The sequence below is a fragment of the Myotis brandtii genome, unplaced genomic scaffold (assembly GCF_000412655.1).
Source record: "Myotis brandtii unplaced genomic scaffold, ASM41265v1 scaffold18, whole genome shotgun sequence".
In the NCBI taxonomy this organism is placed as follows: domain Eukaryota; kingdom Metazoa; phylum Chordata; class Mammalia; order Chiroptera; family Vespertilionidae; genus Myotis; species Myotis brandtii.
The window spans coordinates 6,370,762-6,389,844 of NW_005356674.1; the positions used below are offsets into that span (position 1 = coordinate 6,370,762).

A 19,083-nucleotide genomic window follows, 5' to 3' on the forward strand; every position below is an offset into this window, starting at 1 on the left:
TGCAAAACTACGCTTTGAACAATGACAAGGCCGGGCACAGAGGGTCCTGCCCTGGGAGGGAGAGGAAGGGGCTGTGTCCAGACCTGAAGTATGGAAGAGTAAGGAACGTTTCTCCAAGGAAGCCCGTGAAAGGACCGAAGGGTGGTTTTGGTTTTTGTTCGTTTTTAATGCGTATGAGCGACTGGCCGCGAGCATTGCCAACAGCAATAATAGTATAATCTGCCAGTTGGCGTTTTCTGTGTCCGAGATGCTCTGTTAAGTATATGAGGCGCCTAGGCCGCACGTGAGCTCCATCAGTCTCTTTTACAGAAGCTATCATTCCGTTTTGCAGGTAAAACAGGAGAAGGAACTTGTCCCTGGCCATTCAATTAATAAGTGCAAATTGGGATTCTAACCTGAATAACCTCTCAGACTACAAGAGGAGGATAGCCTACAGAGAGCTTTTATTTTCTGAGACTCCGTACAGGACGTACACACCTGCTTACAGACAGTCCCTGAGGGCTTTCCTGGTGTGTGCAGCGGACCAGAGGTCATGTCTTCACACACCCAGCTTCTTCAGATTCTGAGCCTGGGCCATGTCATTGCAGGGAAGAGAGGAGCTGATCAGAGAAAGATCGGCATCCCGTATTCTGCCACTTCTGCTGGGTGTGAAATACTAAGGTTCACGTGCAGATGGCTTCTCCTGTGTCTAGGTAGGACCGCTTTGTTAGAAAACTATTTACCCCAGGAGAGAAGACGGAGAACTTTTCTTTTCCTCCAGGGTAACTCTTCACAGTTAAGACGGGAGCCCCATTGTTACCATCAGGAATGTCAGGAGAAAGAGGCGCCCATGGAATCCAAGCCCTTCCCTAAGGCCCTGATGACACTTTTCCATGCATGTGACCTCCCTTCGCTGTGTTAACTAGAGAAACTTCTGAGTTGTGGTTCTTTCAATTTTTGTTTTTACAGAACAGACCTCTGGCTTTTAGTTAGAAGTCTCCATGGCAAGAGTAGTACTTGGTGGGATGAGCAGCATCTTTCAGAAAACGTTTCGTTCGTTAAGCAGTTGGCCGCCGATGAAGATAAAGCCCAGTTAGCAAGTAAACTGTGTCCTCTGAAAGATGAACCGTGGCCTATACATCCTTGGGAACCAGGTGGGTATTGTGTATATGATGAGTTCTCCTCATTCCTTGGTGGCTGGCACATTCAAAATTACAGTGACCGCTTGATAGATTTATCATCTCTTCAACTTATTGTTCATGTCTTAAGTGTGTCTGTTTCATTGTGGCTTGGTTTGCATGTTTATTACCAGCATCCTTTTCTGCTGTCAGTGAATGTCTGGTAATAATCAAGACTTACTATAAAAAGCTGTTTTGTATGTGAAATGAGACTCATTCTGCATACATTTTCTTGTTTTCTTCAGATTTTTAAAAAAAGACTATAAAAATCAGGGGAGAAAAATCTGGAAGAGTATGATCTAAATTGTGTTACACAGATGTCTCCAGTTGGGATGTTCTAGCATTCCAGGCTTGCCACGGGCAACGCCAGCGTCAGCTGTGTGAGCCTGGTAGAGTGCTAAACCCACCTGTGGACAGATCAAGAAGAATAAGGCCTTTGCTGTTGAGAAAGCGATCTCTGGATGGGGTTTATTATAAACAGTTGAATTGTACAGTGGAGCAACTTTATCAATTTATGCAACAAATCTAAGTGTCATGGGGAAGGCCAACGTATTTTAGCAATATGACCACTTGTGTCATCCTTATGAACCCTGCTAACTTTTTGGAATTAGATGTTTTCTAATTACTGAGGTTTGATATTTATACTAGGAAAGCAAAGCATAATAAGGGATTTATCCTGCCCTCTATTAATACCACTATTTTAAAACCAGAATTAGCCCAGCCGGTGTGTTCAGTGGTTGAGTGTTGACCAATGAACCAGGAAGTTGCCAGTTTGATTCCCAGTCAGGGCACATGCCTGGGTTTTGGGTTGTTCCCCAGTAGGGGGCATGCTGGAGGCAGCCCATCGATGTTTCCCTCTCTCCCTAAAACCAGTAAAAACATACTTTAAAAAACCCCCCACCATATATCCATTTAACTGTTTTCTTTTTTTGTGTCGTTTCTTATATTTGTTCAGTATATGGAAATTTATTGAGTACCAATGTCTTATGTTAGGCATGGTTGAAGATGCTTACATCTATAAGGAACATTTGTGTTTTATTCTGTGAATATATTAGCATGTTTATTTGCCTGCTCCTTATTTTGAAACCATGATTTAGGAAATACTGTTGCATCACATTGGCAAAGTTGAAAAAGCTGTGTTAACATTCATTTGTTTTGAATTGCCAGGTTCCTCTCGAGTAGGCCTTGTCGCGGTGAAGCTGGGCATGATGCCTTTATGGACCAAAGATGGTCAAAAGCATGTGGCCACATTACTTCAGGTAAGAAACAGCAGTGATAGCAGATGTGTATGTGTGCCAAGATCTATTTGTGCCAACCTAAATGGGCAACATTTGTGTCCTGAACTATTTCTGTTTGGTGAAGAGTAGGTTAATGTTTAGTATAAATAAATGCTATTAAAGAACTTTACTTCTGATGGTTTTGGTGAATGTTCTCACTCTGGCCTGAGTGGTGGCCTTCTGGCATAGGGTAACTGGGACAGTGAACAAAATAAGATTGTAACCTAGCTTCTCACAGATCTAGTTTAATTTATAATCAGAAAAAGTCTCAGTTCCATCTTGTTTTCATTATGAAGTTCTTTCAGCTCCACAATAATTTTTATCTCTTTGCTAACTCAGAATGTTATACTCTTGTTAGGGGAAGCAGCGTTTTGTTCTCTGAGATAAAGTAAACTCCTCTATTGTTTAATAATGTGGGCCCTGGAACCAGAATATCTGAATTCAGGTCTTGGTTCTGCCACTTCTTAACTGTGTTCTTTGAAGCACTGGTGTCTCATCAAAAAATATATATACTACTTTTTAAATGAAATAATTATGACCTACCTGAAAAGGTTATTGTGAGGATTACACGAGATATAAATGTTAAGCACTTAAAATGTAAAACAGTATTAAATGTCCAATAAATGTTGGCTGCTGTTGTCTTTCTTATTACAGTGGGGCCTTGACTTACGAGTTTAATTCGTTCCGAGACCGAGCTCGTTAAGGAGCTCGTTAACTTAAATTACTCTATCAACTCAATGCAGAAAATCGGCTGAGAGACAGCTGGTATCTCAAAAAACTCGTTAGTTGGGACACTCGTAAGTCAAGGCCCCACTGTATTATTATAAAAAGATCACTGGAAGTTAGGAGACCATCATTTCGCAAATCACTTGGATAACTCAGTTTAATCTTTGGGGCCCAGCCTTAGACAACTGATTAGGCAGATGGTGGTAATTAAATAAGAGCTCATTCACCTAAATCAGTGGTTCTCAACCTCGGCTGCACATTAACCCTAATTAAGTTAACAGTGTACCTACCTATATAGTTTAAGTTTAAAAAATTTGGCTCTCAAAAGAAATTTCAATCGTTGTCCTGTTGATTTTTGGCTGTGTTGACTAATGAGTTTGCCGACCACTGGTCTAAACCATGTCGACAGGTGCAGATAGGGCAGTGGTTCTCAACCTTGGCTGCACATTAGAATCACCTGGGAATCTTTTTAAAATTCTGATTTCTGGGCCTCATCCTCTGGAAATTCTGTTTCTTTGTTACTAATGTTGTGGCCCCACCCCATAACAAAGAAACAGAATTTCCGGAGGATGGGGCCCAGAAATCAGGATTTTAAAAAGATTCCCAGGTGATTCTAATGTGCAGCCAAGGTTGAGAACCACTGGACTAAATGATCAAGGATAAGATTATAGTTTCTAGAACTCTAAGGAACTTTGGGAGCTTTCAGTAATGACTGGTGGATTGTAAATCGGGATGACCACTTCAGAAAATAATTTAGCCTTATGTAGTAAAGTTGAGATAAGTGATCCTTGTAATCTATTCCATTTGTGAGGGTTACTAGAAGATTTAAACAAGTATGCACCAAGAAAACTACAACAGTGTTAATAGCAGTATTGCTCTTAATACTCCAAAACTAGAAATAACCCAAATGTCCATCAGCAGTAGAATGGGTAAATCATGGTGTATTTACATGATGCAATACTGGATAGCAGTGAGCTACATCCAACAACGTGGAGGAACCTTACAAATGTAATCTTGAGTGAAAGAAGACATGGAAGATTACATTCAGTCTGATTCCATTTATATAAAGTTTAAAGCAGACAGCACTAAGCAACAGCATTATTATGTAATACTTTCAAAGGTAGTAATTATAAAGAAAAGCAAGTAAAGGATTACCATAAATGTCAAGGCTAGTGGTTATTTCTTGGGCAGCGCATCTCAGTGTGACTGAGAATCACCTGGACTCCAGGTCCTGGAGGGCTTTTAAATCAGCGGTTGGCGACCGCTGGTTTAAGGAAACCTTTGGAGCAGCAGTTATCAACTGGTGGTCCACAGACCACTGGTGGTCCACGAGGTACGAAAGGTTGGCGACCGCTGTTCTGAATCACAGAGGTTCTGATTTAGCAGGTCTCTGCTGAGGCCTGAGCCTGCATTTTCACTAGGTTCTCAGGGGATGCTGATTCTGCTTGTCTGGACCACACGTTGAGAGCCACTGCTCTAGAAGTTTGAAAAAGAAAAAAAGGGTGGGAGTTGATTGGGAAGAGACACACATGTTTTAGGGATTCTACTTCTTGACATTGGCAGTGGTTACGTTAAGGCACCTCTCACCAACACCAGAGAGGTGTTACCGGACAGCCCCCTGAGCCAGTGGGAGAGGGCTGTCCCCAACTCGATCCTTGTCTCCTCATATAAATGAATTTATACGAGAGACCTTGACTGCTTTGTGAAAAGCCAATTTATTAAAGCATGCCCCGTTATTGAAAAAGCAAAGCAAGCAAGCAAGCAAACCTCTACATCTGGCTTATGAGTGCAAATGGGCTCCCAGCGAATCTAAAGAGCAAATTGGGTGGGGATCCAAGGCTTTATTTACCCTCCTGTCTTTAGGCTTCAAAATTCCTCTGCTGACTATTTTGGTACAGCTTAATTCTCAAGGTCCCTTTTTTTTCTTTATTGTGGCCTTCTCAGAATTTATGAAAGGCTTTTGGCAACTTTTATCTTGCCAAGCCTTGAGACTGCTGGCTTCTCTGTTAGAGAGTAAAACTGCCATTTTTTCCTTTCCCCTTTCTCCCTTCCTTTCTGCATTCTCTCATTAGGGAGGTGTTTTTTGTTTTGTTTTGTTTTAATCATTTGCTCTTTGTTCTTGGCTGGAGAAAATAATGGTTTGTTAGTTACAAGCTGGCTGCAATTTGCCCACACTGTTTGGCCTTGTTTTAACTTTCCTGTCTCAGTTTCCCTAGCCCTCCTGCCCTGGAATCCTATAACAGTTATGTGCATATTTTCTTTAAAAATACTTATTTTGTTATATATTTGTGTTTTATGCACTTTTTTATGGGTGTTGTATTTGACACTTTTTTCAAAGGTTATCTGTATTTTAAGATTGTGATTGATGTTAGAGGAATAATGAAATAAGTAACTTTAGTGACTGGTGTGTAATGTTGCAATGTATCTTGGCACAGACTTAGCTTTTTTTTTTTTTATGTTTGTGTTTTTAGGTACAAGACTGTCATGTCCTACGATATACTCCAAAGGAAAACAATGATGGAAAAATGGCAGCCCTCACTGTAGGAGGAAAAACCGTATCCCGTTTTTATGTAAGGATGTATTTTCATTCCTAGAATAGTACATTTTTTAGTTTCCGACCTGAATCTTTAAGTTTTGAGCATATTCCATTGCCACAAACTGGTTTTGTCCATGAGATAAATTGTGGGTGGGGGAGAGTCAGTCTAGTAGAGCCATTGAGCCCAGGAGTCTGAGATTGAGTTTGTTCCAGTATCTCTCCTCACTATCTGGAACAAGTAACTACCCTGTAAGCTGCAGTATTTGCCCATCTGTAAAATGGGGATGATAATACTGCTGACGTAAGAGGTTTGTTATCAGGATTACATGAGAATTTTCAAATGTGCCTGGCATGTAATAGACAATAATTCTTTTTGTTATTTTGTTGTTTTTTTAATGGTTTCTTTCTAAATTGTTTCACCAGCAGCATGTAAAAGTCAATTTTGTATATGTTATTATTTTTTTAATCCTGACCCGAGATATGTTTTTATTGATTTGAGCGAGAGTGTGAAAAAGAGAGGGGTTGAGAGAGAGAGAGAGAGAGAGAGAGAAACATTTAAAAAAAAGAAATATTGAATGGTTGCCTCCTGTACACACCTGACCAGGTATCAAACCCACAACCTGGGTGTGTGCCATGACTAGGAATCGAACCCTGGACCTTTCAGTGTACAGGACAACGCTCCAACCAACTGAGCCACACCGGCCAGGCAATTTTCTATAGAATGAGCTTTCAGTATTTGGGAAAAAGTTGTATACAAACCCACATCAGAATTTTTCAAGTGAAGCATCTTTTCCAAAAAGAATACTAATAGAATGCTGAGTATGTCGCTTAAATTTGAAAAGTCTGCACAATTAGTATCCTTAACTGGATGACTAAAAGCCGAGAATACCTTTCTAGAAATAGTGATGGTTTTTGCTAGTGAATACTGAAACTCCTTTAGGTTTACTGAAACGTTGCTTATCTTAAGATAAACATTTTTCCATTGTAAATTGTTTATGAAATGAACGTGGATGGAAATTAGGATACAACCTATACCATGCAACTGTCAAAACTAGCAAGTGCTTGTTGTGTGCCTCCTGTTTTCTTGTCATAGGTAACTTCTATTAAGCACTTATTACATGTCAGGTACATAAGCATTAAGCCTTTACACTTATTAAGTGATCTTTTCAGCTTCTGAGGCTAAAGAGAGTTAGTAATTCATTCAGGGCTACCCACTGGTAAGAAGTAGAGTGACAAGCAAACTCCAGAGCCTTACTTTCTTCACTGGGACTTGATGTTCACCCTCTGGGAGCACATAAGTGAATGGGGAAGATGGACACATAAATCTGCCATCTCAGTATAGTATTATAAATGCAACAAGCACAGAATGTGGATGGCCACTTCTGGTTGACAGATCCTCTGAGGTTTCACAACAAGGAGACCAGAAAGGAGGATGTGTTAAAGACACACCAGAGGGAATGGTCCCTGTAGAATGTGGAAGGGTATGTGTGCTTGGAAAGAGAAGTGTGGTGTGTCTCAATCTTAGTGTGTGGGTGTGGGCCAGTGGGTGCAGCTGTCAGGGTAGAAGGCTAAGGAGTTTATCCTGTAGACTTCAAGGAGCGCTCCTAATTCTTTAACCAGGGTAGATTCGTATCATTTATTTAACAAGATAACAATTTTATAAGGTAACAATTTGATAAGAATCTTTATGGAGGGAGGACATTTAGGAGGTTGGTTTAAGCACTAGGGGAGAGTTAATAAAGGCTTTTGAAGCAGGGCAGTTGGAGCTGGGATATGTGAAAGACTGGGTGAGTGAAAATGTATGGTTAGAGGGCCAGGCACAGAGCAGTTTCTAACTAAGCAACTAGGTCAGTGCTTATGTTGTAACCTGGACCAGGGGCAAAGAAAGGGACACAAGAGGAAAGATATGTTTGAAGTGTTGAGAGAAAATCTAAGTGGAGTAGTCTCATAAGGATTAGAGAAGTTGGCTATTTTTTGCATATTGTGGTAGTATTGTCTATTTTTCATTAAAGCTTTAGAACTATTAATTCTTGACAGTTTATTGACTAATAATGACTGGGTTCAAATAATTCCACAGTAATTAAAAGCACAATGAAGTATTTATTGAAACTTCTTTTTAAATGTTTGAATTTTTAGCTGTGCATGTCAGCCTTCATGTCAATCATGTGATAATTATTGGGTTTAATAGATTCCACTGTTTTCTAATTGATTGTATTGCTGTAATGACTAGCACCATCATCTTTATTTTTAGTACCAATTATTGTAAATTCACATCTTTAAGGGCTTTATATTTGTAAATCAAGCTTCATGTTGGGATAATCCATTCTGCTTCAACAAATCTGTGGACATTACTTCCTCACTACTATGAGATAGTGGGAAAATGAGTGAACATAGGGTCAGAAGAACCAGTTCTAATCCTGATCTCTACCATTAGCTCTTTCTCTCCACCTTTTTGAACATCCATTTTCTTTTTTTAACATCCATTTTCTTATCCATGAAAACAGGATATTGGCCTTGATGGTCTCTCAATTCTCTCCCAGTTCTAAAAGTCTCACATTGGTTTTCTAGTATTTTAATTTTCAAGAAAAAAACAAAAGTTCTAAAATAAGAAAAGTACTTGCCAGCTCAATTTACTATTTTACTTAGTGATGATGTCTTACAAATACAATTTTGTAATGTAATACTAATAACTAAAATATTACAGAAATGCTTTTACTGCACAACATAAACTTTTAAAATAACTTACTTCTCTAGTATAGAGAGTGCTACAGGGCCCTTCTTATTCTTCAAGACATAAATTTTCTAGATCTAGGGGACATGTATTAGTATACAGTATATTAAGGAAAAAACTTTGTCTCTGAATGACCTTTCTTCAGAATGGTATGTGAAAGAGGAGTTTTAGAATTCTTGATAAGTAAAGCATTTTGATTCAGCAAGGGAAAAAAATTGTAAACTAAAAATATATAAACTTCTTGCATATTATAACCCTTAGGGAAATTGCAAGTAGATTGATTATAGGTTTTTAAAGAGAGAGAAAGACCTATGCATATAAAGTATCAAATAGTTAAGCATTCTAAAATAAATTGATTGAATCAGTTTGTTTATAATAGGGCTAAAACTGTTGGGGTTTTTTTAAACTGTAAAAGATTTATGCCTCCAAGAAATTCGAGTCACTTTGCTTTTGTTATTTTTGTGTCTTAATATACATAAAAGCTGATGTGATACGTAGTATTTTTGAATAAGGAAGTAGCCTCAGAGTTGATTAAACCAATTCATCTCGGGAGCAGAGAAGCATTTTCATTGTGAGAGGATAATTGCAGAAAATTTTGAAGCGGGGGGGGAATGCAATTTCATAGATGGGATTATCCAAGTGTGACACTGCTGTCAGTCTTTTAAATTGCCTTTGAAATTATTTATTTTGAAGTTTAAAAAAAATACACCTCTGTTCCACTGCTGCTCGTTTCAACTCAACTTGAGCATTTGGTTTTTCTCATGGCTGACACCTAACTAGTTTTATGATATTTTGATTTTTAAAAGAAAAAAATTGAAGTACTCAAGTTTAGTGAATTAGGAAGATAATCAAGAAGTACATATTACATTTTTTCTTTTTATGTTGTAGTCTACAGTTATTTAGATAAAAATGTTTATCTTGTCTATTTTGTATTACTGGAAAAAGGACAGAATTTTTCTCAGAAGCCTCCTGGCATACTTAAAAACTGATATTGATAAAATAGTATGCTTTCTAAATTGCCAGGTGGAATATGGGAATGTTAAAAATAAAACTAAAGTCTGTTTTAAAATTTGATATATCTGAATCTGATTCATCAGGAAAATAATTTCAAGGAGCTACATTTTTAAATGAAAGCCCTTGTGTTTGCTTTTGTTATGGAACAAGTGAGTGTGGTTAAGATGAAAAGCCAGGCCTTGGGAAGAGTGGTGCTGCATATTAGTCTTAGGTTTCCATGAGTGGGAAGTGAAAGCATAAAGAATGACTGGAGTGAGTTTATGTTATCACTCTTTTGGAGAAAAGGGTGGCTTCTTAAGGAAACTGTGAGGCACAAAACAACCTTTCATGGACATCGAAGCAGAGCTGCTCAGCATGTATTGCATGGTCCCACCTGAGGGCCCCAGGGAGATTCCCAGGGGTGTGGACTGATCCAAAAATTGAAGTTCTATGCTCACAGGCCAGTGCCACCCAATTTCATGTCCACGAAAGTCAGCCCACTCAATAAGTTATAAAGGGGTACTAACAGTGCACATTTTAAATTGAAATGTACACTTATTAAGTGATCTTTTTGTTCTTTTGCCCACATCATGTAGCATGTACCTGAAGTTTGCTACATAATCAGATAAGTCTGGCTATGCATATCTTCATTGCATTTGAGGGAAATGATGATTTGTTTCAGTACATCGTCAGTGTCATCTTGCTGGATAGGGTTTGTCAATTGCTGCTATTCTTGGTTTGGTTTTTTGTTTGTTTTATTACAAATTACTGTTGGTTTGGTTTTAAAGTAGCTAAGTTTCTTGTAGATCCTCAGAGTAAGTCATGATGTTTATTTTAGACTTGTAAGTTTTTAATAACTAGAAATGAAGATAGAGGCCACACACTGTCAGGCCACAAACACAGTAATGTTGTTTGCCAAGAATTAATGCAGCAGCAGGAAGAGTGAAAGGTAGGGTGTTTTGGAGAGACAAATCAGGATTTCACACCTAGACGATGTTTGTCCTCTATCTTCTGAGTCTTTTTTAAAAAAATATATATTATTGATTTTTTACAGAGAGGAAGGGAGAGAGATAGAGAGTTAGAAACATCGATAAGAGAGAAACATCGATCAGCTGCCTCCTGCACACCCCCTACTGGGGATGTGCCCACAACCAAGGTACATGCCCTTGACTGGAATCGAACCTGGGACCTTTCAGTCCGCAGGCCGACGCTCTATCCACTGAGCCAAACTGGTTAGGGCGTATCTTCTGAGTCTTTTCACCATTCATTTCACTCACTTTGCAGTGTCTAATAGACAGCTACTGTCTAAAGTTACACACAAAAGTGAATAAAACAGCCCCTACGATCCAGGGACTCACAGACTAGCAGGCAGACAGATATGTAAGTTAAATAAATGGAGGGTCTAGAGATGGCAAAGATGAAAGAGCAGTCTACCCTGACAAGGCTGCCAGGGAGGGATCCAGACAGGAAATGTCCTGCAGCTGGGACTAAACATATATGTAACAGGTTTTTAATGAGATTTGGAGGTACGAGGTGGGGAGGAAATTATAGGACCAGAGACTGGCATAGGCAGACACAGGTAAGCATACATAGAATATTGTAGCCCGTTGAGGGCCTGCTGGTGCTTCATTTATGATTACAGGGGATGTTGAGGGAGCAGGAACAGCAGGAAGATGGATATACCTGTGTTAGCTATATTCTCATGAAAGAGGCACTCTTTATATCAGGAAATATAAAGTGGTACAGTTTTTTTGGCAAGTCTTACAGAAATCTGTATCAACAGTTTTAATTTAAAGAAAGACCCAGGACATTGTGATAAGGAAGTAAGATGTCCATAAAGTTATTTATTCAGGGATATTTAAAATAGCAGAAGAACAAAGGCAGGGTTGGAGGGGAAAGCAGCCAGCAGGAGCTGCAGACATAGCAACTAAAGTCTCTGCTCTCAAGAAGCTTACATTTTGATGGGATTGGGGGTAAGATAGGGAGGCTGTTGCATAGAAGATAAAAAAAAGAAAAAAAACACCTGTAAATCATGACAGATGGAGAGAAGTGCTTTGAAGACTAATAAAGTAGTCTGGAGGGATTGTGAGTGACAGAAAGTGGTGCTATTTTAGATAGGGAAGGTAAGTTGATGTTTGGATAGAGACCTGAATAAAGTGAGGGGACAAGTCATGCAAAAATCTGGCAGAAAAGCATTCCAGGCAGGGGGAACAGTATGTGCAAAAAGGACCTGAGGCCATTGTTTAATGTGTTCTTGGACTAGTAAGGAATGACGCAGGGTGAGCCAAGAGAAGGGCAGTAGATGAAGTCATATTGTAGAGAACCTTGTAAACCATGGTAAGGACTTGGGACTTGATTCTGCATGAGATGGAAGCTGTTGCAGAAACATGAAATAGCTTGTGTTTTGAAAGGAAAATGCCAGCCTGTGAATGGAGAACAGACCAGGGGTCAGGAATGTGGAATTTTGGAGACTTGTTTAAGAGTCTATTGAAATAATCCAAGCAAAAGATGGTTGGGTTGAGTGGGGGTAAGAAGTAGTTGATGTAGGCTATATTTTTAAATAAAGTCTACAGGAATTGCTGATGTAATTTATTGACATGGGATGTGAGAAGGAAAAGAGTCAAAAGTGACCATGAGATTTTTGGTCCAACAACAGAAGTATTGAGATTTGGAAGACAAGAGGAAAGCAGACTTGTTGAGGAAGGGGGGAATCAAGTTCAATTTTAGCCCGGTTAAAATTGATGTTACTGCCGAAACCGGTTTGGCTCAGTGGATAGAGCATCGGCCTGTGGACTGAAGGGTCCCAGGTTCGATTCCGGTCAAGGGCATGTACCTGAGTTGCGGGCACATCCCCAGTAGGAGATGTGCAGGAGGCAGCTGATCGATGTTTCTCTCTCATCGATGTTTCTAACTCTCTATCTCTCTCCCTTCCTCTCTGTAAAAAATCAATAAAATGTATTTTTTTAAAAAATTGATGTTACTATATGGCATCAAAGTGAGACATTGAGTTGGCAGTTGGACATTGGAATTTGTAGTTCAGAGTAGAATTTGGGATTGAAGTTACAAATGTGGGGTCAGTAGGATATGAAGGAACCAAGAGAGTAGTGCCTGGAAGTCGAGTGAAAGTCTTTCAAGGAGAGATGTGACATGGTCACCTGTGTCAAGCATTACTGCTGGAGCCAATAAAATGAGTATTGACCAGTCTGTTTGACCACATGGAGACATTGGTGATCTTGACACTTTCCATTGAGTAGTAGGAGATGAAAGCACCTGATTAAAGTCAGTGTCAGAGAAAATAGACTGAGCAAGTCTTTCAGGGGTGTGGTTGTAAGGGGGAACAGAATGATTACCTAAAGGAGACTGACTAAGGAAAAGTTTTGTTTTAACATATAAGTTATTATAATATCTTTGTATACCAATAGGAACATTTCAGTAGCAAGGGGAAAATTAGTGTTTCAGAAGACAATGGGGACAATTTCAGGAGTAAAGCTATTGAATAGATGAGAGAGGTTAGGAGTGAGTACACAGTGAAGGATATGGCTTTTAATAAGAGCATGGACAGTTCATCTGTCATTGTGATTCCCAGCCTTTTCACATCACAATCATGTGGAGTGCTTTAAAAATATATATATATACAGATGCTTGGATGCCACATTAGACCCATGAGGCTATAGTCTCCAAGCTGAAGCCCTGGGCATCAGCATTTTCTAAATGCTCCCCACATGCATCTTGGGCAACCTGGAGTGAGGTGGCAGAAGGACAGTATATAATGGCTGGTGTAGACACTTACATGGATTAGGCGATAAGTGTGAGGAAGTGCTCTTGATTCTTCCGTATTTTTTCAGTGAATCAAGAAGCAAGATCAGCTCAAAGATGAGAGGAAGAGGGAACAGTGTTGGAGGATTTAAAAGGAGATGTGACATAGTTGCCTTGAAGAGTGTGAGGATATAACTAGGGGGGAGGGAAATGTAGGTTGGCCTGGCCACATTTAGGATTGACTTTGAAGTTTGTGGTCAGACATTTGAATGTGACCTACCATGTTTTCTTCTAGCTGCTTGGAAACAGGTACAGAGTAGACACGGTCCAATTTCCCAGGATGGGAGTTCTTGATACATAGAGTCTCCAGTGAAAATTCAAATATGAGCACAACTCTGTTTCTTTCCCTACAGAACAAAGGTCTTTCCCCATGTACTGTATATGAGCTACACTCTGCACATGGTTGGATCCCACGTGTAATGGATTATAGATGAAAAATCTCCCCTCCCCTCAGTGAGGGGATAGGGTGCTCTCTGTTCATTAGGGGAACAGAGTGCTCTTTGGCTTGTTTTCTGGTGTGTTAATAACTTGGTTTAGACCTCTACATTAAACCCCACCTTTAGTATTTACCGTGTTATTTATGTGTGCTGCTTTTCCTCTAGAAATCTGCATCCAGATTGGAATTTTACCAAGAACTTGGATTGCCACCAAAACAGAAAATTAAAATCTTTCGTGTAACAGATAATGCTGTAATTAAGCCAGGTAATCTGAAGTTGGGGGAGGGGGAGTAAAAATACCCAAATCCGTGATTTGTTTAATGTCAGCCTTTTTAATAAAGCCGAATCCACAGTACAAAGTCCCAAACACTTATTTTTAAATATAAAAATGTATCTAATTTAATCACTAGGGATAAACAAATCTTTTTTTTTTTTTTTTCAGTGAAAAGAACTTTAGAGAACTCTTTGTTTTCCATGAAAGAGGGAGGAATGCTTTTGTTTTTAATGTACAGAGAGTTTCACATTTGGAAAAGTCTCTCTCAATAAATGCATCCACTCTTAAAATGTGAAGTTTACTGTTTGTAGGCTGGCATTTTATTAAGTGGAGAATAGCTATACTTGCTGAGGTAGAAGATTTTGAAAAAAATGTAGCCTAGCCTGAAATTGGACAGTGACCAACCATAGCACTTTGACGTAAAGAATATTATTTTAAAATTTCAAAGTATTTTACCCTATTCATGGAATGTCAAAAAGTGAGATTTGGCAATATGATTATATTGGTTCATGTAATTAATAGAATTTGATGTCTTTAAACTTCAGAAGAGCTCTCTGATCTCTTGAACTTGAGTTCTAACAAGCATACAGTAAAAGGATGTTTTAAGATTTTTTTATTTTAATATGTGACCTGAATTTTTTGAAGTAAAATACAGTTGCAGTGGACAATATTAATTGGAGTGACAGAAGGGCAGCCTTGATCTAAATTAGAATTAAAAGATATGTTTTGAAGTGCAAGGTTTGCAATTAAATGGAATTAAGCTAACAAGTGTAAAAATTAAGTCCACATTAACTTTTGCTGTAGCTCAGACCATGTGGAATTGTTGGTTTTATGGATGAAAAATAGTCAAATCTGGGCAGTTCAGGTCAGTTAACCTCATAGAAATTCAATAATTTTTAATCTCCCTTCTTTTTTCTTTTTTTTTAAATTTTATTTTTCGATTATAGTTTACATTCAATATTGTTTTATATTAGTTTCAGGTGTACAACATAGTGGTTAGACAATCATATACTTATTTTAAAATTTCAAAGTATTTTACCCTATTCATGGATTCCCCAATATTTCAAGTACCCCCCTGGTACCATACATAGTTACAATATTTTTTACTATATTCCCTATGTATTTTACATCCCCATGACTGTCTTGTGACCACCAATTTGTACTTCCTAATCCCTTCACCTTTTTCACCTAGATCCCCAAACCCCCTTCTCTCTAGCAACCATCATTCTGCTTTCTGCAACTATGAGTCTGTTTCTATTTTGTTTATTTTGTTCTTTAGATTCCACATATAAGTGAAATCATTTGGTATTTGTCTTTCTCTGTCTGACTTACTTCATTTCACATAGCACCCTCTAGGTCCATCCATGCTATTGCAAATTCCCCTATTTTTTCTTAATTCAAGGATTTTCCCTGCTTGTCCAAATCCAGCCTAGGCACTACCTTAAAGGATACTACCCTCTGGAATCCTACAGCACTTTACTCCCTGTTTTAAACAAGCAAACAAAACTTATCTTCCCATACATTCATTCTCTACTACATTGGTTCCAGCTTTTTTAAATTACTTAATTAAATTTTTTTTTAATTTACCTATACACTATATTAGTTGTGTTAGTTTCAGGTGTACAATATAGTGATTCAATATTTTTATACCTTACAATGTGATTGCCCCACTAATTCTAGTAATCATCTGTTACTGTTCAAACTTACCACAATATTATTGACTATATTTCCTTTCACCTTTTTCACACAGCTCTCCACCCCCTTCTTTCTCATAGTCATCCCTTTGGTCTCTGTTTCTATGAGTCTGTTTTTGTTTTATTTGTTCATTTGTTTCTTTTATAGCTTCCACATGTAAGCAAAACCATACAGTATTTGTCTTTCTCTGCCTGACTTACTTCACTTGGCATAATACCTTCTAGACCAGGGGTGGGGAACCTTATTTCTGCCAAGGGCCATTTGGATATTTATAACATCATTCATGGGCCATACAAAATTATCAACTTAAAAATTAGCCTGCTATATTTGGTCAAATATTTAACTCACTTCTAATGCCTTGGCAGTGCTAGACCAAATGATTTCACAGGCCTTATATGGCATTCGGGTCAAATGTTCCCCACCCCTGCTCTAGACTCATTCATGTTGTTGCAGATGGCTGGATAATATTCTATTGTGTATATATACCAGATATGTGTGTGTGTGTGTGTGTATGTATGTATGTATGTATGTATGTATATAATTTATCTATTGATGGATACCTAGGCTGCTTTCATATCTTGGCTATTGTAAATAATGCTGGAATGAACATAGGGATGCATATACCTTTTTGAATTTGTGTTTTTATTTTCTTTTGATAACTATCCAGAAGTGGAATTGCTGGGTGGTATGGCATATCTATTTTTAGTTTTTTGCGGAATCTTCATACTGTTTTCCATAGTGTCTCGACCAATTTGCAGTCCCACCAACAGTGCACAGGGTTCCTTTTTCGCCACATCCTCACCAATACTTTTTATTTGTTGACTTTGGTAATCATAGGCATCCTGACTGGTGTGAGGTGGTATCTTACTATGGTTTTGATATACATTTCCTTGATGTACGGATGTTGAGCATCTTTTCATGTCTGTTGGCCAGCTGTTTATCTTCTTTGGAGAAGTATCTTTTCATGTCCTCTTATTTGATGATGTAATGTTGATTCATCACCACCTAGATACATTCTTTATAAAATTTAATTTATTGGGGTAACACTGGTTAACAAAATTATACAGTTATCAGGTACACAGTTGTACAACACATCAGTACACTGTATTGTGTGTTCACCATCCCAAGTCAAGTCTCCGTCCATAACCATTTAACCTCCCCCCATATGCTCCTCCACTTCTCTCAATCCCACCTTAGATAATAAATTCCTGAGGTCAGGAGCCATGTCTTATACTTTTGTATTTCTCACTTTGCATATTGTAAGTGCCCTATAAATATTTGGAGATAAAAGTATTAATTCCAAATTTATATAAATAAAATATTGTGAAGGGCTTGGAGCTACAAGATTCCATAAAATAACACATTTCCCAAGTGCTTTTAAAGTAAGATTTTATTTAAATACAACTAGTTTTGGAAATATGAGTATATAAAATTAGTAGTATCTTTAGTAGCGGTTTTTTGCTATTCCTGATATCTGGCATATGCGAGAATATCTATTTTATTGGAATAATGACCAGTCTACCGAGAATCTAATATATACAGGCTTTATAGGGATATTATACATACATACCATAAATATTACCCAGAGACCAATGGACCTGTGTTCAAATAATTCAAGTTTCTATTTTGGATCATTTATCTCTAGTGTGTAAAAAATGATTTGGTCTAGCCCCAACATTTTTTATCATTCTCTTTTTATTTTTTTTCTGTGAAATAGATAATATACCTTAATTTAGTATATTGTTACCAAAATGACCAAGAATCATTCCTGTATTTGCCAGCAGGAAACACTGTTGTACAGGAATTGCCCACTTCAGGAAGGCACGCTGTCAGCCAGTGTTGTCTGTTGGCTCGCTCTAGCACCGCATCCCATGTAGTCAGTGTTGAATAGTTTTATTATCTTATAATTGGTGTTTCTGCAATAATTATAATTGCAGAAGAGAATCTCCTGCCATTTCTGGAATATGTTATCTACAAGGCTTCCTGGATGTAGTTTATGTTAGTGAAGTTATTTCTGGGCAGACAGACTTCATGTTGACTTTTTGTCTTTTCATAAAGGCACTCCTCTTTATGCTGCTCACTTTCGCCCAGGACAGTATGTGGATGTCACAGCCAAAACGTAAGTGCACACAATGGGTTCTCTTTTCCTTTTGTTTTCCTCATCTATTAAAAAATAACAGAGCCCTAGCCGGTTTGGCTCAGTGAATAGAGCGTCGGCCTGTGGACTGAAGGGTCCCGGGTTCGATTTCGGCCAAGGGCACATGCCCAGGTTGTGGGCTCGATCCCCAGTAGGGGGAGTGCAGGAGGCAGCCGATCAATGATTCTCTCTCATCATTGATATTTCTCTCTCTCCCTCTCCCTTCCTCTCTGAAATCAATAAAGAAATATATTTTTAAAAATAAAATAAAAAATAGAGCAAGTGAAAGAAATAACAGCTTTTCAAGTTAGTAAATAAAGGATAAGTAACCATTATTCTCATTCATAATGCTAATCTTTCAATGTTACTGACTGTACTGGTTTTTAAATTTCATTGAATTAGTTGTATGTGAAGAGTTCACATCAGGTTACAGCTTTTAAACTCAGATGTATGCTTCTTGAAATGGGTCTAAGAGAAAGGTCACATTCCTTGGGTTCTTTGTGAGCTGGGCCTACTTCTATTTTGAATACCAAAGGTTATGTGCAGTTTGATGGCGAAATATACATGAGTGGTGCTATGGAGTTCTTTTGTATAGTCTAGTAATTGATGCTTCTTTCCAATTCTAGGGAATAGTTAAATTGGAAACATTATATATCATCTGTGATAGTGGTTGTTGTGCTTAAGGTTCCCCTTAAATAACTATAAAACATTTTTGTAACTGTGTGAAAAACTATTAGAATGTCTCTCAGTAGTAAATAAGTGAAACTTCTTCCATAAAAGCAAAAATTTTAATATACTTAAACAAGGGTTTGTTTAATTTGGTACAAATCAACACTGCATTATCATTCTAAAAGAAATGCTGACTTTTGGGCTGGGCAGTGGTATTTTTGGCACTGTAGTTTTTTTCTATTTTACCAGCTATCAATCAGATGGCTTAAGATAAGTCCAGTATTGGCTACATGATCTCCAGGAAACATTTAAATTTTATAGAAGTAATTTTTCAAAAATTAGTTGAGGTTACCTCAATATAGAATGAAATAATTGTGTTTATGTAGAAATTGTTCAATATAGGTTATTAGAATCTACATGACCCAGGCTAACAAAACTCCAAATATCAGCTCTTGTCCATTCCTGTTTCTTGTTCTAATTTCATTTCATGTACCTCAGTTTTCTTTTTATCATTTGACAAAGTCTGCAGCCTGTGTTCCAGGAATATTCTGAGTAGGAACCCTTTATTTATTCGTTGTTGACAGTATTACAGATATCCTCCCCCCCCCCCTGTGTCCCCTCCACCCAGCCCCCAC

At 38.1% G+C, this 19,083-nt stretch overlaps 1 protein-coding gene across 1 annotated transcript in view; it reads left to right on the forward strand.

The window, feature by feature from the left end:
* The first annotated feature begins 657 nt into the window (after nt 1–657).
* Nucleotides 658–19,083, forward strand: part of MRPL3 (mitochondrial ribosomal protein L3) — a 43,641-nt gene continuing 25,215 nt past the window's right edge. Inside the window, exons 1-6 of the mRNA XM_005863582.2 lie at nt 658–692; nt 949–1,133; nt 2,325–2,416; nt 5,632–5,730; nt 13,839–13,938; nt 17,701–17,761. Of these exons, the coding sequence (XP_005863644.1) occupies nt 673–692; nt 949–1,133; nt 2,325–2,416; nt 5,632–5,730; nt 13,839–13,938; nt 17,701–17,761 (557 nt within the window). The 5' untranslated portion in view covers nt 658–672. The remainder of the gene's footprint in view (nt 693–948; nt 1,134–2,324; nt 2,417–5,631; nt 5,731–13,838; nt 13,939–17,700; nt 17,762–19,083) is intronic.